Raw genomic sequence first — 24,574 nt, 5'->3', positions numbered from 1 at the left:
AAGGGATTCATCCTGAAGCCTGTTTGATGACAGTCATGTTAACACAGGCTAAAGCTGTGCCGTTGCATCATGGATGCTGTTGTATGAACATTGTTAGCCATTTGCTTTAGGACAGTCAAAAAGCCCTCATCTGAGCAACAGGACGACAACAGAGATGTCCTGGCATCTTCAGTTAAAGGCTGCAAACATCTGAAGGAAGGCAGGCTCTGGCAMTGGAAAAACATCCACTGCTCCGGAGAAGCAGCCTTGTCCGATTCTTCTCATTTATGCTGGAGTCTCTTGGATTATCTGGGACCACAGGTGAATTCTAAATGACTCAAGTGTCRTTTAGAAGACTTCTTCTGGAAGGAAAAAGGGGAGAAAAAGAACTGCAAATGACAGCTTACCAAAAATAAATGAATAAATAATTATATATATATAAATAGATTCCATTGAAATAAATTTATTAACAAATTTTTCTGTAATGATTTTTATTTGCTGATCTTAAACAGATATCTGTGTTGTGGCCAGATACTCCCTCCTGCAGGAACCTAAARGAGCGTATTAGTAAATATTATCCTGCCCAGGAATGAAGGGAAATTGAACAGAGAATTTACTTCTTGATGGCTGTCTTCTTGGTAAATGTTTGATAGACTTGGCAGKTGCAAATGTAATTTCCTTTTAACTTGACGAGGACTTATCAATRTGGCTTATTAAAAGAAAACCAAAAACCACCAACAGGCTAAATGCATCGATTAATAGACCGATTCGTTGTGTTTTCTTCTACTACACCTACTATGAAGTTTCTCCAACTATATCCTTTGCAATTTCATATCGAACAAAATTCTGTAAGAAGTCTATGCAATGACAAACATATTTCATGTTAAATATTTTATTTCTTACAATTTACAAAAGAGTGACATACAAAATTGACAATCTTACATACCAAAGTTAAATAAAATAAAATGATTAAAAGTAATCCATTCTRTGAATTTCTCCACAGAAAATAATTATCATACAAACATTTAAAAGTATTTAAAACACGACCCTGATATTCACATTCAAGGACAGAGATCTTTAAATAGAGAATAATTTTAATAAGCACAACAGTACAAATAATTACAGTCGCAGTATGCAAAGAAATGCTATATAGTCCCTATCAATGAGTAATAATTGCAGAAGCAATCCATTGGCCCCAGTGCTGCTTTCAGTTGAAAACACATTGCCAAACACTGTCAAGCAGCTAAACGGGATCAGGTCAGCAGGTGCAGCAGCTCTGACTGATTATCACACAGCGACAAGTGTGTTGCAATACCAAACACCTACAGGCCTAAGCCCTTACGGAAACAGGAGCAMAGAAAAATCAACTTTCCTTCTTGTAGGGCTAAGACCCAGCGTTACTGAATACAGCTTTTATTTATTATTATTTTTTCTCCTCTTTATGCATAATTCAAAGAGAGTTCCTGCACATCTCSTGGGAGGAAGCAGCTGGGGAAGCGCGGGATTCCAGTGACATCCACAGACAGCAGCATCACAGTTTATGCTCTTTGTAAGACTAAGAGCCTACAATAAGCTCACTGAAAGTTTGCCTTTACGGAGAGAAATAAAGCATACTGCCTACTATTTGCTATTGCCAACGCCATGCCATTTTACACCTGCTATAAATGGAAGTAGATGCTGAAGCCTATCTGACACTACTCCAAATATTTGGTACAAACACAGCATCAAAAAGTTATGTTAAGGAGAAAAATTATAACTTCATTTCAGTTTCTTACTGCGTCTGTCTTTTTCAGTCCTGGCTAACCATTGCTGTCAAATCAGATGCCCAAGTTTCCCGCAGCTCAGAGTGACACCTCGCCACGGGGACGGGCGATGATCTGCACACACAGGGCCACAAAATGCTTCCCTCACTCACTCTTCTATTGAGAAATACTAGAAACTTACACTTGTTAAAAGTGAATCTGAAACTGCTGTTCACTTCGGATTTCAATCTGGCGTTCACATAACATGAGATGCTTCTTTTCTGCACCAAGGTCCTACTACAACTTCTTAAGTTCTTTTAAATCTGGAAGAGATGCAGCCTTGAGCACCAAATGAACGTTCACCACGTGGACACGCCGTAGTACAAATCCTGCTTTTCCCCACTTCGTGCTGCTGTAAGAGGGAGAGTTGCAGCCATAGGAAGACGACCTATAGAGTCCTGACGGCTTACCTAAAGCAAGGACAGCCTAGGAATTAAGCTTATTCTCACAAGTTTAATGCAATTTTAAAAATAAATTTTCCTTCTTTAAAGATTTGCTTTACATCTTGGACCCACAGTGCAACAATTCCATCCTTCTCCTTCATGGATACAAATCCCGCTTTGAGTATAAAATAACTAGGAATTTCTATTTCACTTTGCTTAAATACCTCATTCTCTTTCATAAATACTTTTCACAGCAAACACTGATTAAAGTGAAAGAGTTACTTTAAAACCATTTTATAAGCAATTACTTCATATGCAACGCATTTTAATCACCAAACAATGCAGAGAAGAGTCTTGCACGGAGAGTTTACAAAAGCACTAGAAATAGAAATCTCAAGATCATCTCGACACGGGAGGCAGAGCACACACTTATAACCAAGCAGCACGAACGTTAGTGGGTTTAGGTCTCTGCAAGGCCCCACTGGATGCATCAGACCCAGGTTTTTCATTCCTATGGCTCACTGCACTTGACACACTCGACGCCCTTGACGTGCCTCCTGTCAACACACACAAAAAGACGTAGGAATGTTTACGCCAGGCACAAGAAGCGACCTCCTGCACTATTATAACTGTAACACCCATTACCACAGTTCCAAGGGRAAAAAAAATATCAAAAACAACCTCCACAAAACTGCACAGCACATTAAACTGCACAGCACATGCTCTGTTTGTAAATGCTCGGGACAGGGAATTCAAGCACAGTGGTTAATCTGACATGTATGGGCCCAGTACCGAGCACTTACTGGAAGGGCTGAGCTGGGACTTCCCTCTCCTTGTGGATGGTGAGGAGCCCAGGTAACTCATCTGGCGCTGATAGTCCATCAGTTGCTCAGAGCGCCTCATCCCCGCTGTCGGCTTCACTGCTTCCAGTCGCTTCAAAAAAGCCTTAAGAGCAAAGAAAATACCAAGAAGGAGAAATATTAAGAAGATACAAAATAAATATATACGAATTTATTTTTATTAGTATGAAGAAAACAAKGTCTAAAAACACTGCTCATCTCCCTGCAGTCAGCAGGGACAAGGCCACTGGTGACCAGCTGTGCTGTTCTGCTCAGGGCCAGTTCTTTTTACAATGCTATAATCAGACAAAAGCAGCACGTGGCCACTTTACACCATTCTGTGCTGGGTACATCCTTGGTATCCTGCCTTTCCCTGCACTTCATGAGGAATGACTTGAAACTACACCTATCTTGTTGGTGGTAAAGACAGCAGGAATATGAACTGTTTGTTTCTCCTTTCTTCTTGTAGGTTAAATCTCAGGTAGGATAAAAAGACTTTTTCTAAATTTAATTTTCACTTTGCAAACCTCCTAAGACCATTTTATATTCTCCCACAAGGCCCCCCAGGGAGAACTACTGACCTCATTTCTATGAAAGTACCGTCAAAAGAAAAGCATAAAAATCCATTTGACACTGATATTTGTGATATTCTTAAAGTTAAGAGACTCTAGCAGAAATTATTGCTGTACATATTGCCCTTCTTGAAGGGACAAATTAGGAAGGAACCAGTGGCATGCAACTTACAGTTACAACCCAACCTTTCAATGCATCTGGCCTCTGGTGTTTGCTATTCCCTTGGCTAACTAATGTCAGACTTGATGGCCTAGCAGCTTTTGGCAATGAGGCAACCACCCATCGCCAACCAGGGCACAACATGCATAGGTTATACCCTGGGTACAGCCCTGAGGTATAACCCTAGGGGCAGAGAATGCAGACTGCAAGTACCCACATCTCCAACGTCCCCAAACAGCTCCATTAACAAGGGTGTATTATCTAGGTGTATTATCTAGGTACACATATGGTAAAAGTTGAGATTTGGTAGAGCTAAACTTTGAAGCGATCAGTCTTCCCTCCCTCCCTCCCTCCCTCCCTCCAGTTATGATTTCTTTAGAGCAGAAACAAACTTTTCAGCAGGTGATTTGAGCAACAGCAGAGCATTCACAAGATGCCAGTTGTCTTTGTCTAGTTGTAACAGGGACCTACAACCTTTCTGCACTTACGCACGGGAGCTGGAACCCACCCGGAACGGGCAAGCGGGAAAGGACATTTGGGCTCTGACGTCCTACGTCTCATGTGCTGGCATCAAGTGCCACTCGGTTCATCGCCGAGTGGAAAGACCTAAGTAAGTAAAAGTCAAAGGAAGGACTTGAGCCAGAAATAGCTCTTTGCTAAAGCTAGTTGCAGAACACGAAATGGTAGACCTGTATGTACAATGYTGGATGAAACATTTGAACACATCTCCAACAGTACCTCCTTATACAACTACATACATTTAGACCTACAAAGATAACTTGGATTTACCTCCAATATTAAAAATAGAACCTCTCAAAATACTCAGCTCTATCGCAAATGGAGAGCATTCCAACTGCAGCAGCTTCATGTAACCTACATACCATGATACTGCAGCAACTTCAGGCTTGCTTCCTGACCTGCACATTTGCATATGCCCATTTTAGTCTGGTTTAAAAGCAATTCTTTTACCTTTATGCCTGTAATTTGCATCAAATCCCCATCATTAAATCAAAACAACCCCTTACATTAGTACTAAAAAAAAAATCACTTTTAAAGCAGATTAACACTGGGCTTCATACAATCCTACTAGGAAGAGAGCACAATGTCTTACATGGTAAAGTGCTCCAAGAAAACCTTTCCTGAAGGAGGAGGGGATAGTCTGCCTGCCCCTCGCTCTCTGCTGAGAACTGCACCAAGGGCAAGTCCCCTTGTACGTTATCTGCAGTTAAGAATTTTGTAATTTCTGCATGCAGAAATGAACACATCAATACACCAAAATGTCAGTCCTGACCTATTATCATCAGTAAGTCCTGATTCTTACATTACAAACACTTTAATCTTCCAGTACTTAACTACCTTGTACAATGGTGTTAAATTATGWTTTTTTTTCTCCTGCTATGCATATCAATTTGCCAATTCTTTATGTTGTCCTTAAAACAGCATCTTGAGATGGGGAGAAGAACATTGCTGCTTTTTGTGTTCATTCAACTGCTAATTCTCTCTAGCTATACCACCACAATATGTGGAAATTTTATCATTTGCCTTAATGACTGAAGAATCAGGTCACCTAACATCATCCCAGTGTTCAGAACCTGACATGCYCCTGATCACTTTAAGGAGTATAATGAGCAACAAATGCGTGAATTGCAGCAATGCCATTAAGTTGTTCTTAACCATGTCATAGCTGCTTAGTTGATTCAAGATTCGCATTAGTGTTYAAGTAAATCAACGGTTTTCACAATTGTTCTCTCCTCTGCTGTGCCATGCACAACAACCCTGCCTCAATAATAATCAATAATTATATATATATATATATAAAACCTAATGACACTATATGTGTGTGTATGTATGGACCCTCTGAAGGGACTATGGGCACTGTGCTGGGGAAGGAGAGGGAGGAGAAGAGGGCAGAGGCAGGGAAAGGTTTCCAGCTTCACTGCAACAAGCACCTGCAAGAASAGCAGGAAGGGGCTTCCCGCAATAGCTCAACAAGCTGCAGCCCTGCTTTGCACTGCTCGAGGAAGAGGCAGAGCAGGCATGCAGAGCATCAAGTACTTAGGCAATGACTACAGGCGAGATGAAAGGATCAGACAAACCCTAAAGAGGTAAAAGCTCTTCGGAAAAGAAAAGGAGGAACCAGAACATGCTTGGGAGTTTAAGGAAAAAGGCTGTCCCCAAAGCCAATCTCCCAGTTTGGCAAAGGCTTCCTGAGGCCTCTATTCCACCGTCCCCCTCACTTTTATTATGTTACTGAGTTTACAAAAAGAGGAGAATAAAAACAAACATGAAAGCACAGAAAATGATCCTGCACAATTAACCTTTAAAAATAGGATTACTCTTTATAAATCCGTATATCTACAGTCTGTAAAGGCATCAAGACCGACAGCGAGGAAAGCAAGGATGAGATGGGCAACAACTGTGGAACAAAARAACTTCACACCTCAATAAAGGACTGGACTAACATAAATGTTCTGATAAACAGCCTAAGCCCAGTGCTCTCTGTCAAAGAGAAAAAAAAAAAAGTTTCTCCAAAGTTATTCTGGAAAGAAAGACAAAGGAAAAAAGGGAAAAAGTAAGATTGCAGCCTTGACAWATTAATTTCAGAGCAAAGGTAACAGCTGCTATTTTTCTTCCTTTTGCTTTGCTTTTCCAACTCAGGGAGACTTCAGTTTCACCTCCAGTGAATCCCCACCAGCTGACCGGTGTGTGACAGCTGTTCCCATTTATTTATACTGTGCCTCCCTGGTGGCACTCATGTTACAGCGACCGCACTGTCCCCTCGCAGAGTTCAGCGGGGGAAGGGGCAGAAAACAGCAGTGCAGCCAAGGACACCTTTTTGTTCTGGGCTACCTTGGGATTTGTASCTTTCTTTGATTGCCAGCTGCATTAATTAGGTGTGGGCTGACACGTTCTACAGATCAAAAAGCCCCAAAATCTTGAAGTTCTTCGATCTACAGCAGGCTTTTTAACTGAACACTTCTCATATTTGTGTGTGACTGGCATCCACACACAGCGAGCTGATGGAGCAACCAGCCTCAGCTTAGCAAGCTGGGTAACGTGAGGAAAGAAGAGAGTTTTCCCTGGATCCTACAGCTCATCTCAGCGCAGAGGTGCCAGCAGGGGAAGGGAAAGCGGCCCATGCAGAGAACCTGGATCAGAGCTAGCTCTGCTGGGGCTCAGGGTACGTTTGGGGCACATRTGAAGAAGGGGAATGAGCAGGGAGGGAAGGAAGCGCCACAGGGATTGGTGGGAAATGTCCATTCCCCCTCACTCTGAGGTTTGAGAACTGCTGTTCCCACTGCACTTCCAGTGCAAGCTGCAGAGATCCCTTTTGTATGCACACAGGCACCCACACATACATAAATAACCTCCAGTTAAGGCAGATGACAGATAGAATTACTTTAATTTTGATGAAGTGATTCAGGACYGGGACCCTGACTGCAAATCTGCATTTCATGCTGCACAGACACTCACCCGTGCATACCAGCCCAGCTTTTGCAGAATCTACAGTTCAGATCACAAATTTCCACCCTATAAATTGACACATAYGCCTGTAGGCACTGAAGAAAAGCAATGCATCAGTCACACTTGTGTCCTCTTCCACCAGAGGGGAGACAGGACACGGGAGAGGTTTGTTTTCTGAATCAAGAGCATCCTCTACTGGCAAGAGTCACACTCGTGTCTTGCTAACTTGCATAAGCAACACAGAGCAGGGCTCACTTCCAGAAGAACAGAGTCAAAAACAGCAAGTGCAGAAGCTGGACATKAATTTTATTAATGCTTTCTTGTGCTTATTCTATATTTTTTCCAAATTCCTACTCACCACRCTGCAACTGTGGTTATTCAGGGCAATGCACCTTTCTAGTCCACTGCAACTCTGCAGCAGAGTCTGTGAGGGGAGCGTGTGTTGCACGTGCTTCCCCAGAGCTTTGCACAAAGCTGAAGAGCCAGAGCACTCCAGTCCCTCTCCAGCTCCTTACTCCCTGAATCACTTCCACTGCATGAGCCTCAGATGCCAAACACCTGCAGCAGAAAGCAAGCTGCTTTTCTGCAAACAGCAAATACAGGCATCACTCCAAGAACGATCTGGTGGAGCCAGTGAAAGTCTTACCTCGACAAGGTGTGACCCTGAGGACAAGGAATTATAAAGGCTGTAATCCAACAGGAGAAACCTTTGCTGTTAAACAATCTGTCTTTGCACTCTCCCTGCACAGGCTGCCAGATAACCACTTATCAAGAAAGATTGATAGAAAGTTCTAATTTACAAAGAACAAAGGTGAGGAAAGCTGCTGACGAAAAGAAAACAGAAAGCAAACCCACTTTCAGCTATGCAACTCCTTCGTTTAGTCTCCAAGAGAAGCATGTTATACCCATAACCTACACAGCTGCTGCTGGAAAAAAAAAGGCAGTAAAACTGTGACACTCTGTGTGCACAGACCACTTCAAACAGAATAAATAAGTACACAGAGTTGCTTGAAGATGAAAGAAACGTTAAAAAAAAAAAAAAAAAAAAAGAAAAGAAAAAAGAAGGCCTGTATTAGTGAATCCCTTTTCTGAGGAGAACCAAATATATCATCATGCATTTGGGGATTGAATAAACTCATTTTTTCATAATCCAAAACAGCAAGATATCCTAACACAAATTCTAAAAAATTACTTCGAAGTCAAAAGTTTCTATTTCTGTTCYTGTAGTTAATACCTTAATAACTAAGACATAAATGAATAAGTAACTGAAGGTTATTAATTCTTGGACTTCAAGCAATCACCACTCATCTCTATCATGTATTAAAACAGCAGTATGTGAAATTACTAACTGGATTTACGCCTGCTAAATCTTTGAACCAAAGTTGCAAAGGCAAGACATTCTTGGATAAAATATTTCAATAAATTGAAAGAGAGGGGCTTATGGACTTGAGTAAGCAAAAGTGCATTATGAAAGTAATTCTATACATTGGTATAACAATACCTATCTAATAGGTTAAGTTACATAACAATAGATGATTGCTACTAGATGGCAAGAAGCTGTGACATGGTATTTCTTTCTGCTGCCTAACAATATTCTCTTATCAGTGAGGCCCACATAAAAGAGCAAGTCCTGCTTTCAACCTCTTAATACTGATCATCATCAACACAACACATGGGGAAAATTCTCTTAGCAAACTGAATTAAGAAAAGTAAGTCTAAAAATATTTATTCTCCAGGCAATATGAAACATCAAACATAATAAAATGTCCCATCAGAACACAATCCAGGCAGRTAAGGGCATGGAAAGAGTTAAATGAAGAAGACACTCCCTCATATATTTACAGCTATCTCCCTTGAAAAATCTTTGCAAGGTGCTCTTTGAGTTCCAAATTATATTCTCATTTCACCTTTTCATTAAGCAATTCAATGTATAAAGTACAATGTTCTTTTTGTAGACTTTACTGTAGAGGAGCTAGGCAAGACAATTTCCCAACTTTGAAAATACTTTTAACAGCCCAGAAGCCTGAAAGTCAGAAGAATTAAAAAATAATATATTCTCCAGAAGTGGACAACTAGACTTTCTCCACATTGAATCCACCTATAAGGAAACTTCAACATACACTTAGACTGAGAAAAAGTCCCAATAATGAATAAATTACTTTTGGTATAACTTTTCCAAATAATCCTTCTCTTTCCCTCTCTTCCAGCACATTAAAGAACAACTACATGTGAAAGTGTCATTATCTGTACCACAGCTTTTTCACTAAAACCATCTTATTGAAACCAATTATATATTTGTTATTTGACCACTCTGCCACTACCCCTATTTGAATGAATCAAGATTTCTGTTTTTAACTAAAATAACTGATTGTGGCTGCGACATATATTCAAATAATGTGTCAAACAAAGAACTACAAACACTGAAAATGGTGGCTAGCTATAAAATGACTCAGAAACAAAATTTATATTCACATTGCACTCTATGTTCCAAATATAACAGAGGTTTATTATAGGCTTGAGGTTATTATATTCATTGCTTTATTTTTTTGCTAGCCTTTACTCAAGGGACAGGTAATCATGGTGCCTAAATGAGGATCAGAAGAATAAGACTCCTACAGAAAGTTGTGTGCTAACAAAAATGACTGCTCCTCTTAAATAGAACAATACTGAAGCACAACAAACCTGTACAAAGTAAACTCTGTTTTCACTTGCAAAAAAATGTTAAAAAAAAAGTCACACCATATGAATAATATAATTCATACAGCACAGCGATGGATAGTCATGGCACAGCTAGGTGAAACCCAGGAATTTCAGTGTAACTGCAGTAACGCTACAGCCACTGCCTTACTAGCTTCTGTAAGTATTCACTGACTTACCTGACATTGAACAGACCTAAAACTTCTCAAAACTTACCAGGTTTTCCCTTTCAATTCTTTGCTGTTCCTTTTGCCTGTTGAGGGCACTGTGGTATAACTTAGGAGGAGGAAGAGCCGATTTCTTCAAAGTGGTACTTCTGCTTCTGGGCTTTGCAGACTGCCTGGACAGTTCTCTCAACAGCCTTTGGTTTTCCCGATCAATCTGTCTTACTTCTTCATTTGTGAAAGAGTAATTTTTCCTTGATCCTTTAGATGGCGGATCAATGGTTATCTTTTGTTGTTCCTTCTTCTCCAACTGTAGAAAAGCTTTAAAACGGCAAGAGGAAAATACTTGGATTAAAAAAAAAAAAAAAAARGTAAATGTAGCATTTTATTGTTAGGCTTTATTTAAAAACCAGAAAAAACATGCACTCTTATCTTTATTTCATTCTGGATTTAGGCATTTCAGATTTTTTCAGAGATACTCTACTACCCTCAGTGTATTGATCTTTCACAACTTCTACTGCAAAGTCAAGCCTAATTTTGGCCCTAGATAAAAATACCTCCTTCCTTCCCCTTCTCCCCATTTCAGACCTCTGCCTCGGAGGCAGCGAGCCGCTGCCGGGTGCAATCTCCTACGAGTCTGAAGATAACGAGCAATCCTCAAGCACCAGCAAGATGCACACGCACATTCTGTGAGCATTTAAACAAAATACACCTGCTATTCAGASAGAAGAGCACAAGTCACCTCAACACGTGGTCATTTCTTTTGAATATTCAGTATTCCTGACGTGCCCTTTCCCTTTGAGCACCCCTGATCTCCACCTTTGCTGGGATGGTTCCCCTGCTTCTACAGCTTCCTCAGCTTCCTGCTCTCCAAAATCTTTCCTGTAGTTACTGTGGCACTGACAGTCAGGTGGATGGGGCTACCTTTCCACAGGACAAACAGAGCCTCACACTCAGTTATCACCCCAACTGTGCCATTTGTGGTGCTCAGCACGGAAGTTCTCCTGCAACAGAAAACAACTTCTGAAAAATAGGAGTTGAAATAATCCCCCAGAACTAAAAATTAAATCGTCAGCGAACATTTACAAGTTTGCACACGGAAAGTGATTTACACTTTGCTCCAAAGATATCCAAAATACCTCTCCTCACTCTGGGAGGTAGAATGCTAATGATGTTTCAGATAGAAAATTGACACTGGGGAAGCACGACCCAGAGATACAGAACACATTTCCTGGAGGAATATTCCTGATCCCTTGTTCCTGAAGTGACCCTGCATCATGTTGGTGCAGRATATGAAAAGGGAAAGATGAAAATTAAGCTTCAGGGATGGAGAAAAATGAGCAAAGAAGAAGAAATAACCAGAGCCTGGCAATATTAAAAGCGAAGACTGACAAACTAAACAAGGAATAGGGTTTCAAGACAGAAATCAGTTTCCCAGGACAAAGAACCTACACTTAAAAATAACTCAGCACATCAAGACAGACCTGCACAATCGCAAGACCAGACCCTAACTGGAAAGCTTCGCTCCCACCAGCGCCAGTTCTGCCCATCGCAGCTCACCGGAGCTCAGCTGGAGCCCTGGCCTGTCTCTAAGCCTCTGCTTCCTGCAGGCAGTTCTTCAGGCAGCTGTGCTAACGGCTTTGCTCTAATGGAATTAGCCCATAAAGCCACTGCAATGTCCGTGTCCCAGGAATGGCTGTGCCAGGTGCCATCAAGTAGCTTTTCTGGAGCTGGGAGCAAAGCAGGAGACCTGACTCAAGCCATTCCCCACCTTGCTCTAGGATTAGTGTCTCTGAAAGAGACTCTTCACCCTTAAGAGCCCCATACAACCACAACCATGAACTGAAGCAGATGGCTTGAGAAGAACAGAACGAGCACCAAGTAATGCATGCAGTATTTGGCAGTATGTCCTCAGACAACACTTCCATGTGAGCAATTTTATGGTGAGGGGTTCCTGAAGCAGCATTTAATAGCTTAAAAACCTGAGAGTAATAAGCATGCTCTTATTAAATGGAGTAAAATGCATTGCAGTGTCTCAACTGTGGTTATTCCAAAATTGATGCAGTGAGATATTCCGCCTTTCAAAGAACTGGAAAGRGTGCCTAGAAACTGAAATTCAAACAGTTTATGAATAATCTCAAAAGCCCTCTGCAACCTAGCAAGCTTGCACAGTCAGTAGGTTAGCAGATAAGGGCAAGAACGAATCTTTGAAAGCTTTGACTGTCAGGCTATTCACATTAGCAAGCATTGYTTTATTAAATTGTCAAGAGAAGATGCGAATCACCCTAAATCTAAAACACAAAGTAGAACAGTGCAGATAAGTGTGTCACTCAAAAGATTAAKAAAGTATAAATGCCAGGAAAAATATCTTTATAATGTAATATGTTATTCTCAAGAGAAAACTAGCACAGCTGCCAAGCCATCTGAGGAGACAAACCTGGGATATGACTCATCTGGATAAACCTACAAGGGCCAGAAAGAAACACACAGAAAATAAGTCAAACCACACAATTCACACAGTATTATGGAGCTGCAGTGTACTGCTCTGCAAAGGACAATCAAATACATCCCTGTGGGAAGGCGCAAACCCAGCACTGCAGACCACAACTGGCAGAAACCAATTTGCACACCTGCCTGAGGAAGAGATTTGTTACATTCACATGCAACCAAGTTACATAATGGAAAAATTATTACAAAGACATCAAAGATAGTGGTTCCTCTTTTCTTTTACCTCCACAGCACCTCACAAGTTCAAGACCTCAAGACACATTCAAGAGGGGAAATCAGGCTGTGGTAAAGAACAACCATGTAGCCTTCATCCCTCCCTAGCTTTATGCCACCAGCACTATCAGGGACACAGTCCTTTACTAGAGACATCCAAGTTCCTCAATTACTGTCAGTGCAAATTCCAAATCATTCTTTTCCTTTTGTGAAAAGCATGAACTAATCAAATCTCATTTGAAGTAATAACATTTTGAATAAGTACACCTTTAATTAGAAACACAGCTTTCTTCATTTCACACCTCCACCTTTAATTAGAAACACAGCTCTCTTCAATTCACTGCTTCACTGAAATGCGTTCATTCTCCCTGCCCTTCATCTGGCTTCACTTCAGTGGAGAGGGAATTCATAACACCTAGTCATGAATTCAGCAAAAACAGTTTAAAAATGCTTAGAGATCAATAAGCCTCAAGGTTATTTATTACTGACCTTTTCTCCTGTTAGTTTTTCCATAAAATCGCTATCAGCATTAGTGGAAAAAAAAAATAAAAGCAGAGCAGTGCCACGGTCTCACCGCCTTTCCCTTCCCCTTGATGCCCAACACTTCTGCACATGAGCAAAGCRTGACCAAATCTTACTGAGTCCAAATTTGTTCTTGCCTTTCAGCTTCTCCAGTCACACTCCTGCACTGCATGAACAGAAACTTCCTTTTTACACCCCTTTCCTCTTCTTTCCTCTCTTCCTTTGCTTCTTGGGTTCTTCTGGGCAGAGCTCCTTGGTGCAGCCTCAGCAGAAGGCTGCCCAAGCTCCCTAGCTAATCCCTTGCTTTCTAATGACACGCGATTCATGAATTTGGCACTGAAGTTCAGACCTGATACAATATGTGCAGCAGACCCGTTTTCCTCAAAGGAATGGGGCGAAAAGATCAATTTCAACGTTTCTAGTTCCTTCCTGTTTTCTTCGTCTCCTCAGAAGCACTTTTATAGGCCACGCAGGAGGCTGGTGGCAGGGCAACTGCATTTCAACTGCAACAGGCAGATTTCCACAGCGGCAGCAGATCAGACAGCCCCTTGCAAGTAGATTTGTTGCTCTTCAAGCTGGTAAGCCAGCATGTCCGAGCGCTCTTTTAGGGAGGTTTGAGATTCATGCTGAGCAAGAACTGAACCTGTCACTACCACTTAACAGCAACTCTTAAATGACTGATGCCTACCCATATAGACAACCTTTCCTAACTCCTAACTAACGTATGTCAAGCACAGGTAGCAAAACTAAAACAGCTGGGTAACAAAGTTATTTGAATAACTTATTCAACAGTGTTTCAGCACTACTATTTACATATATTTTGTGCACAATGTGCTAGTTAAGCTGACTCTTGCAGCACCCAGTAATGTGAGGTAACGTTAAAGGTTTAATGTTAAGATTTAAGGCTCTGAAGAGTAGGCGATTTGGCCTTTTCCTTAGATCTTGGGGCAACTGCATAAGGTTCCTCTGCAGCTGCATACCTTCATAAAATCCTTCATAAAAACTTCATAAAATCCCTACCTGTCACTTCTTTTTCAGCCTGACCATTAGTCACTTAATGGGGGGAGGAGAGGAGGGAAGCCAAGGGCGGGTAAAGCAGCAGCAGCAATGTTTGCATAAAGACTTGCACAGCCAGCAGTTCCACTTCTCCTTTCCTGATAAACAGTAACAGAAAATGTTCTGGTGTTCATGGGATATCTGTGAAAACTCGTTTCCATGGAGAGACATTTGACCCCCTTTTTTTTTTTTTAAGTGGTAAACAAACTGTTTATTGCTCTCAGTTTGCGAACACTGAAATGCCCTTGCAGAGCAAACAGGGTCAACCTCTGCATAAAGGCGCACGATAATTAGCAAGTCAAGTACATTAGGAGAGGATGATACAGCCGTCTTAATGGCATTAAGGCAAAAATTAAAATCTACTGCATTTCACTGTACCTATTGCAATCCCTGCAGGAAAATGCATTAAGTGGCTTCTGGGCTTGCTCTTTTGAATTTGCCTGGTGTTTTGGTTTAAGATGCTGTCAAATCTTTAACAGCCATTTGAAAAACATAAAAGAATCAAATCACAGCTCTCCACAAGCATCTAATAGTTTCAACCTAAATCTATTCCCTTGTAAAACCTCTAAACAAATATTTCCTAGAATATCCAATCTCTCGTGACAGAGAGCTTTTCTTAAGGCTTTCTTAGAATTGTGGTTTGATGTTTTTTGAAGAAAAGGAGAAGATACTAGTGAAGTACAAATTTCCCTCTTTAAAAATTTTGCTTAAATAGGGCTGCTATTTATTTCTTGATGTCATGAAGAAGACAACAGATACCTCATAGATGCAGAAAAATCTGCTTTGCAAAATTACATATTTTCTTGTGGTTGTTAGAAAAGCCGGGATCTCTCTTTAATCTTAAATAGTTTTCATTTTTCTTCCCGAACTCTAAATAGGAGGAGTTGATGTTTGCTCTTCTACCTCAAAATAAGTTACGAAACTTATAAAAAATGATATACATACATGCAGTCAGTTCAAACTATGAATATATGAACTGAATGAAGTTTAGTTAAAAAATGTTCAGTTCAACTATAATATTTGAAGGCTTTTTATATATACTCTTTATATATACTTTTTATATATCATATATATTTCAAAGGTACATATTTACAAACAAGTACAAATGCATCAGTTCAGCAAGAATGAACATATAGTTGTTATATCCCTAGAAAAGAAAACTTCATTAATACAAAAACCACTATTTCCTGAGTAACATATACAGAAAGGAAAAAAAAAAAAAAAGTAATTGCTGCATATCAGCTGAAACCATTTCTTAATTTGCTCTATAACCTTTATCCAGGAGCACAGGGCTTTTTACTTGCATGGGAACTGTATCTAGATCACAGTGCTTTTCTCTGAACGAGCTATTTTACAAGGGCAAATCCAAGGCACACAGGAAGGGAGGAGGTTTAGCAGAGGCCTATAGGTCCATGGGAGTTTCAGGGTTACATTCCAGTCTCCAGCCTGCGGCCAGCGTCCTACTTAGCCCATCGCACTGTCTCTCCACATAGGTTAATAATAGGTAATGCCAGGGATTTACACACTAATTCKCACCGACACTCCGGTAAGAATAAGTAGGTATCAACCCCATTTTACAGATGAATAAGACAAACTGCTAAATACTTCGATACTCTATATACCTCGTGCAATCGCAGTACTGCTGTATTCACATCCACATGAACTCAGATATAAAGAGGCACAAAGATGTTAACATACAGCTCTGACCTACAGAACTCAAACCTCTTGGCTAGAGAGTAAGCTCGCAGGACAACGGAATGGCAATGGTTTAGTTCTTGGTCGATATCCTATGCCAATCTCTCTCTATCTGCATAACCACAATTGCTTAAGGAGACACTGGATCAAGATACAGACGTGTATAAAACAGCATTAGATTTTTTTTTCCCTTATTTTCAGCTTTCTGAGACTCGGAAATTCATGCAAGCAATTCCACCTCCAAATTTATGGCAATCTGTACCCTTGCATTGGCGTATTTCATTCTCTGTTTTTGTGCTCATGTTACTCAAGAGTGTAGCAGAGAAGGAAATAAAATCTCTACCATTTATGATTCTGAGTTTTGAATACTGCCCTGAGTTAGCTTATTCTAGCTTTCATTAGGGCACTTAAGACCAGGGTCTATGAGTGGAGCAGAGTTATCTAAAAAAACCCTATGTAATACCACTAAACAAGTGAAGAACTATATTCCTACCTGACAATATAGAAGCACATGCAGGTTTCTTTTCCATCTAGGTGTCCAAAAAATAAGATCAATGAGGAAAGGTCTGGAAACAATAAAGCTTAATATTCTTCAATAASTTAAACTATGAATGCCTAAGCTTAAATGCTTAAATCCTAAGTGGACTGATCCAGCTCCACGGCGCTACAACATTCTCAGTCTCACACCTGGTGGCAACAATCATCTACACAACGTCAGCCCCTGTGTCACAATGAGGTGACATAAACCTCTTAGAACCATAGAATCATGATGGTTGGAAAAGACTTTCGAGATCACTGAGTCCAACTGTAAGGCCTTCAACACTATCCCTGTTAAACCACGTCACTAAGCACCTCATCCATRCGTTTCTTGAACATTGCCAGGGACGGTGACCAGTTCCCAGGCAACCTGTTCCAATCCTTACTCATTATTTCCATGTAGAAATTCTTCCTAATGTGTGACCTGAAYCTCCCCTGGTACAACTTGAGGCCACTACCTTTTGTCCTACCCACAGTTATTCTGGAGAAGAGATCAACCCCTGCTGCACTACAGCCTCCTTTCAGGTAGTTGTGGAGAGGGGTAAGGTCTCCCCTGAGCCTCCTCTTCTCCAGACTAAGCAACCTAATAACAACAACAAGCTGCTCCTCATAAGGGCTGTGCTGCAGCCCCCTCATCGGCTTCACTACCCCTCTCCAGACTCRCTCCAGCACCTCAGTGCCCTTCTTGTAGTGAGGGACCCAAACCTCAACACAGGATTTGAGGTGCGGCCTCACCAGCGCTGAGTGCAGGGGGACAATCACTTCCCTGACCCTGCTGGAATATTACTTATATGTTATTATATGCATTATTTATATGCATTTTAAAGAGGCACATTGCCCAAACAAGGAAGCATTTTCTATGAACAGAGGGGTAAAAACAATAACAAGCAATTAAATAATTCAGCAGGTCACAGTTCCTGAAAACATACCGCAGATAAAGCTAGGTTTTATACCCAATGCAGGGAAAACAGCAAGCCAGCAAGTCCAGTGATAAGAAACACGGCCTGTGTGAGCCACAACGTCAACACTGCCCAGGCCCATTTCACTGCTCCAGTCTCTGCAGTCATGGGGCTTCAACACAAGCAGGGCAGCCTCCTGCAGTGGGTACCAGCCACAGCACAGAGAGACTCACTGGGAACCAACAGCAGCAGAGATCAAAGCAGATAACAAGTCCTGAGGTTATCAGCCTATATCCTACGTGAGAAACACACTTGCTTTCACTGTGCCAGGCAGTGTCTGCCAACTGAAGGTACCTTCCAGCCAAAACAGCGCGTGGAAGCCAGTGTGCATCCCATGCTGTAAAACRGTAGCTTACGGTTACCTGGGCTCTGCAGCGTCTTCCCTGCATCTGCTCTGAAGACTGCCCTGCTGTTCAGGTGCCCTTCCCTACCAGGGCGCACGCAGGGCCACGCCAGTGCAGCCACACGACCTGCACACCCTGGGAATGCCACATTTTGCTCTCCCTTCTTGAAAAGGGGCTCAACACCCATCCAGCACATGCTGACATAAGGACAGACAGTCACATGCTCCATCTTTGGCAACCACAGCACATACAGCATCATCTGCTTCTCTCCAGCTTTCAGACACATCTTGGCTCTGCCCTCAGCTACTGCTACGCGGTCCACTGCTGTTTAGAAGAGTGAAAGTAGCCCAGTTATTTTCCATGTAGGGAGCTAAGGGCACACTGCACCTTCCACTGTCAGGTAAGGTAATAGCACGTGTACATGGTCACCTTAGAGATGCAGCAACTACCCGTTAGCATGTGTCTTTCCAAAAGCCCCTCATGCTCAGAAGTCTGTCCACTAAGGAATATTTCTCAAAGATAACAGTGACAGAGCTGCATAGCAGCATCTACCTAGAAACCCTCAAGAAGTAATATATAGTACRGGAGCATATGATGTCTGTGAGATTTTTTATGCTGTGAGATCTTTTGAATTTTCTGAAAAGTGTAGCTTAAAATTTAACTTCTATCAAGAACTAGCACAGCTTTAGGAGATTTATGGGCCAGTTAAAAAAATACCTAACTTTTTGCAAATGCTTATAAAAACTGAATAGTATGCATGTTTGCACAAATATGTATCAATGGCATATAACATAAAAGAAAAAATATTTGTGCTCATTTAAAGTTTTATTACAACAATTTTTCTTAACATTTCAAATTAAGCAGCTTTAGGATACACAAACTAGCTTGCTGCTTGATGGCCAGGCTATGCTGTTCCAGTCCAAAACTTGCTCTTTGAGCATCATGCCCTTTTAATTTTTTTTTCTACCCTTTCTTTGCTCTGATAATCTTTTTTTTWAAGCAGAGATTCTGGTCACCTCAAATGGTGACATAACCAATGCACAGAATAGTACAAAACAAACTGCTGAAATCACTCTAGAAACAACACMGTATCAGATCACATGGGAATTCTGGAACTTCTGGAGGCATTTGGAAATCAGGATCACAACCCCTATAAGCACTTAGAGTACTTACACTAAAAGTAAATTTTCCAAAAACTTTAACCTAAATGTTGCATCAGTAGAGCTCACTGAAAAGCAATTCAATATTTCAAAACAATTCTTAGATCTCTGTTTCTTGCTCTCAGATCTGGGCTTACACTGTTCTCACTTGAGGCAATGCTCAGGCCTATCCTGTTCTGATGAAKGTTTCATGCAGGCTATGGGAGTGAAGGGATGATCTGCACTCCTATTATGAGCACAAAAAATCCTGGAAGGAATAATTTAGAATAAGATTAGCTCCTATTTTCACAGACTAGTTACTTTCCACCATCAAGCCCAATTTAAACTTTAAAATACCAGAAGTAATTAAGGTATGTTGTGCTTGCCAAATTACAGAGCCACTTGGGAGTAGTATCCATGTTAATCAGGAACATTAACTGCCAGACTATATGACTTCCACTTCTCATTACTCCATTTTTATTATTGTTATTCAGAATGTTTTTCACTTTTGGAAAAAAAAGAAATAATCCCCTCTCCAAACAGAGATTCACCTCTGAGAATATTTATTCTGGGCTATAATACCCCATACGTTCTTAGGAATGGCACAAACCCTTCCACAAATGCCAGTTACTAAATAGCTTTTTTTCTATCAGGGAACAAGTAAAGATGCAGGACACTGCTTAGCAACACCTCTTCCTACTGGGATAATGTTCTGGCAAGTTCCCGGAGTCTTTGTCTAGCAGAAAAGAGTTCCTGGGACACAGTGATCAGCAGAGGTAAGAAGCATCACTGCCTTTCTTGAGGACTAGCTCTGCTCTTCCTACTCCCAGAAGGATTTCCACACAAGTAAAATGTTTGTTTCTATTCCTAAGAAAGCTAAACGATGCACAAAATCTGTTTTGAATCCTTCCTCACTACAGGCTCAGGCTGATAAGGTGGAAAGTGAATAAAAATGACACGCAGTTTTAATCATGCCAGACCTATGCACTACAGCAAACACGGGTTGAGAAGCACCAGAGTTGGGCTGTAAAAAGCTTTCCGCGCTGGAGAGTGGCAGACTTCTTGTGCAGAGCCCCCTTTCCTCTGAAGTTTTTACTGATGAAAGCTTTGGGCCATGAAAACACAAACACACTGAAATTCTTCAAATACACAGAGAGAATGATGTAGTGTGTTCTCCCCCCATACAGTGGCAGTTTGGGAAGAATGCAGTGCAAGGAATGCCAAGCTCTCTCTTGCAGACTTCATTACGGTATTAAGATTTACTAAATCTACTATCAGGAAGCAAACACTTAAGTTTTTAGTAAAGATTATCTGTTTTTGTTCTTTRAAATACTTCTACTTCATGATATCTTGAAGGACAGACCCTGAATTCAGAAAAAATATATTCTAAATAATACTGTTTCATTATTAAAGAGGTATTATAAATTTAAATGAATGCCACTATGAATTTTAGTTATTATGCAATGCAGTTCTGGACCACTTTTCCAGTTTGAAGATTGGTTGATAATCCAGTACTTAAATCAATGCTTTAATTTACACAGTAAATTGTGGCATTTTATGCTTTGTCAAAAATGCATGTACACTTTTCATCTGTTTTAATCTGTTAATAGATGAAGTGTTATTTGAGGATCTATATGCCTTACTCCTACACATATSATACACATGCTGCTACTTACCACTATAGAATCAATACTACTAAAATTCTTCAGGGGTTAAATGGAAAGAGTGTAATTATAAACCATTTTTARAAATACTTGTGATCAAACCTCATTTCTAGATCGCTCTCCACAATTTACAAATGTTATAATTTGTGGGAGTAAAAATATAAATAGGTCACCTTTCAAAAGCTGATTCAGGTCCATGGCATCATGTAAGACTTTTCGACTATATCTGCGATCAAATTCAGAATCTAATGAAAAAGATAGAGAAATAAGATTGAATTTCTGAAAATTTGTAGTTTTTACAATTTTTGCATTGTATTTAAATTCTTCGAAATTACCATATAGCTCTTGGCTCACATTTTCCTGTCTTTTTATTTTTAATTTTTTATCATTTGATGCTGCAAGTTCAAAAGACTGGATAGGGCTGATGTCTGGGGTTGACAAAGGCGTTACATCAGTCACCGTGTCTTCAGACTCCTCCAAGTAGTCACCAAGCTTTGGTTTCCCTTCCGCTAATTTCATTCCTGACCTGAATTTTTGTTTTGGAGACAGAAGAGCCACGCTACAAGCATTCCTTTTTGAGGAAGAATGAGAAGAATCTGATAAGCTATCAGAATCTGTATCAGAACAATCCGTATCTGAGCTTGATGATGAGGAAGATGAGGAAGAGGAAGATGAAGAAGAGGAGGAGGAGCTGATATTGGTATATTTTTTGTTAGTTTTTTTCATGTTTGATTGTTTGGCTGACTTTGGTCTAACCCTCTGTTTTTTGCCATCATCACTACTATCTTCTTCATCTGTATAATAATCTTCTTCTCCTTCTTTAACTATTTTGGGGATTCCAGCAGGAACATTCTCCTGTGTTCCCCTACTTGCTGCAGATGCTGTTCCAGATGTACCTGCATTCTCTGAAACTGGAGAAGGTGGCAAAGAGGGARCGTCCCCAGTACGGTCTGTCAGATTTTCTAAGGACTGCCCCTTCACCAAGTCCTTTTCTTTCTCTTCACTTTCTTCCTCAGGACACTTCTCATCCTTTGACTTGGGAACCAAGTCAAGCTCTGGAAGAATCTCCTCCGTATTTTCCTTTTCTATAGGCTCATGATTTTCATCACCTTTCTTTTGCTGTTCCTCAAAATCACTGTCAAAGAAAGCATGATCCACTTCACCGTCTGATACGTCTTCAAACCGGTCCATCTTCAAATGTGAAGTGCTGCCTGGAACCACAAGAAGGTTTCCAAAGGTTAGAAAAAAGCAGACACAATTACACACTTAATTGAACCATTTTGTTCCATGCTTGTTAAAGTCTAGTCAATATAAGCCTGTATTAAGTACGTTAGCAGTTAGGGACAAATCTGTAGTTGAGCTTTGTACTGGAATTTGGGACCACCTTACTCTACCCAGTTTATGTGTTTCTGTGAGATCAAAAAAAACCCTTACCTTAAGCAGTCAGAATACATGACAATTTTAATACCAGAGGTACTTCTGCTCCCCCAAAATTAGTCAAATACGGCTAGTCATTAAATGAACCTAATAAAGAAAGGTTCATTTAATGAACTCTGTAGTAATGTCATACGGTGGATCTGGTTCAAATGGGCAAAAATATAATATTTAAAAACCTTGGGCCTAGGAGCTGGTCATCACCTTGGCTGACCCAGCAGCCCAAACTGCATCTGGAGGGGGTACATAGGTCCTCAGCAACCTGTTCCTACTGCATCACACTCCTGCAGAAGTAGGTGTAGTGCTGGATCCTATGCGAATTGTGCACGTGCATGTGAGCGAATTGTGCACGTGCATGTGAGTGAGGAGGAATTGGAACATTTCCACTCATTGGGATATACAGACTTAAACTGCAAAATGAACAAGCAAAAAGACAAACAAAAACACCCCAAAAGCAAAACAAAAAACCCTACTACTAAACAGCCAATACCACAGACCACTCTTCCCTATTAGTTACGAGCAATTTTTCCTACCACCTCCAACAGATTATACATAAATTCCTTAAGCTACAGCCAGTAAACAGAGTTTTGCAGACCCAAGGACACCAAGAACAAAGCTAGTGGAAATTACTATGCAAGACAGGAGAGCCAGTATATAATAAAAGAAGGAAGTTCTCCCTTAAAGCACGTATAATTTGTTACCATGGCAAACAGAGGCAAGGAGGGAATTCCTAAGCTTGCTTTGGAACTGCAAGTCTATTCCCAGGGAAGTTTCCAGCTCAAACTATTTCAACAGAACACAGAATTTTTTAAGGTCTGTGCTGCTCAGTTTTCTTGCTGCTTCTCAAACACTGCTCAGCTCCAGGGGATTTGAAGTTATGCACTGCCACGCAAGGACAGCACGGAATGTAAAAGTAGTTGGAGCAGTAAGAAGATGTGGAATCTCCTGTGGCTTGAAGATCCACAAAGCCAAAAGTAATGAAGAGACCTAATAAGGTTAGCTACAGTACAAAGCTGAAGATGCTACTGAACAGAAAAAGCAGAGGTCAGCTTTGATACCATAAAAAGACACTTCAAAGCACAAAACTGCTGCAAGTGTGACAGAACTTGGATATAAGCAACGAAAAAGGGGAAAAAAAAGCACCTGGAAACTCCTAATTTGAAATTCTACATGTAATCTGGGAACTTTCCTGTGTGCATGTCACTTCCTGTGACATGTGGCTGTAAGCAGCTTGCAGTCTCCAATGCCCATCTTTTGAAAGCAGAGCAAGATTCCTAGAAGGACAATACATTTTAATACATCAAAACCTGTACAATTAGAGGGAAAAAAAAAAAAAAAAAAAACCAGAAGAACATGGCTCTTTATTTGCATTTCATATAACCCCCAAAAGAAAGGAATAAGGCAGGGTTGCTGGGGTGTTCCATCCTCTTTATGATGCTACCTAATGCATTAGGATCCCTCCAGTTTGTACCTTCCAATAAGATTAAATATGACCAGCTGGTACAATCAGATACAGGCAGCAGATTTCATGTAGTATTTGATGCACTGTTAGTGTTGCTGCACACATAAGAGTGTAAGGCTATTAGGCAAGCACAGGCTTGCAGGTGGAGACAGACCAGCTCAAAATAGAAGATTCACTCCAGCACACGACATAATCACACRTGATGATGTACAACTCCCCAATTCTGCAAATAAGATGAAACTAACAGCATTTTGCTGCCCATAATTTAACACGTTGTCACACTGAGACTTGTCAGCTGTCTCTGATGAAGATAATTCCTCAAACAGGAATCCGCAACGCGGCTCCCTGCGCCCCRCAATGCTCCCGCCTTTGCTCCCGCCACAGCCCTGCAAGCGCTTCAGCCGCCCTCTTAATGACAAACAGATGTGCCGCTTGGCTCAACTTCTCCCGCTGATACTCTTCATCATTCACGAGCTAAATGTTAATTAATTCTGGAGTTTCCATTTGAGATAACCAGAGGATGCAATGGAGGGATGGCATGTGGTGCTCCTGTTCCCCCATGCTTTACTCTAGAATGGGAGCTGGATTTGGCCCAGTTACAAAGAAGAAGGGATTCTGCAGATACATCAAGCCCAGATTACTAACTCAAACACATCTATATACTGCACAGAATATAATTTTATTTCTCGGGGAAGTTCAGAGTTCTACCAAGTTATCAGTTGCTAAAGCAGAGACTTGACAAGTTTTGAACAYATTGCACATTTTGAGAACATGTTTTTTGAAGTTAGAAACTGAAGCTTAAGAAGTACATTAAGTCCCTGTGCAGGATTCAAAGCATTTTAACTTTGGTTAATACTTAAAGTTATCTAATTGATCACTCACTTGTGTTCTTTTTATATGCAGAGAATTGAGGGGAAAAAAAAAAAAAAGGAAAAAAAGGCAGAGAGTATTGAAATAAACCGCAGGAAATAAAGAAAGCA

General features: G+C 40.7%; 1 protein-coding gene across 2 annotated transcripts; it reads right to left on the bottom strand.

Moving 5' to 3' along the window:
* Positions 1-1,110: 1,110 nt before the first annotated feature.
* CFAP97 (cilia and flagella associated protein 97) lies at positions 1,111-23,319 on the bottom strand. 2 transcript variants are annotated; one of them, XM_026033558.1, is made up of 6 exons: positions 23,276-23,319; positions 21,808-21,909; positions 20,872-20,943; positions 10,114-10,382; positions 2,968-3,109; positions 1,111-2,721 (listed from the first exon to the last, which is right to left on the bottom strand). In XM_026033558.1, the coding sequence occupies exons 2-6, from the start codon at positions 21,887-21,889 to the stop codon at positions 2,594-2,596; spliced, it is 693 nt and encodes a 230-aa protein (XP_025889343.1). In that variant the 5' UTR covers positions 21,890-21,909; positions 23,276-23,319; the 3' UTR covers positions 1,111-2,593. The 2 variants fall into 2 exon arrangements, with proteins under 2 accessions (XP_025889343.1, XP_025889342.1); XM_026033557.1 differs by having other exon boundaries at positions 21,034-21,909; positions 23,276-23,311.
* Positions 23,320-24,574: the final 1,255 nt, after the last annotated feature.

The sequence above is a fragment of the Nothoprocta perdicaria genome, unplaced genomic scaffold, assembly GCF_003342845.1.
Source record: "Nothoprocta perdicaria isolate Ctin4 unplaced genomic scaffold, notPer1 scaffold_13, whole genome shotgun sequence".
Classification (NCBI taxonomy): domain Eukaryota; kingdom Metazoa; phylum Chordata; class Aves; order Tinamiformes; family Tinamidae; genus Nothoprocta; species Nothoprocta perdicaria.
The sequence above is the reverse complement of the archived record's forward strand: the minus strand, read 5'-3'. Positions and strand labels throughout refer to the sequence as shown.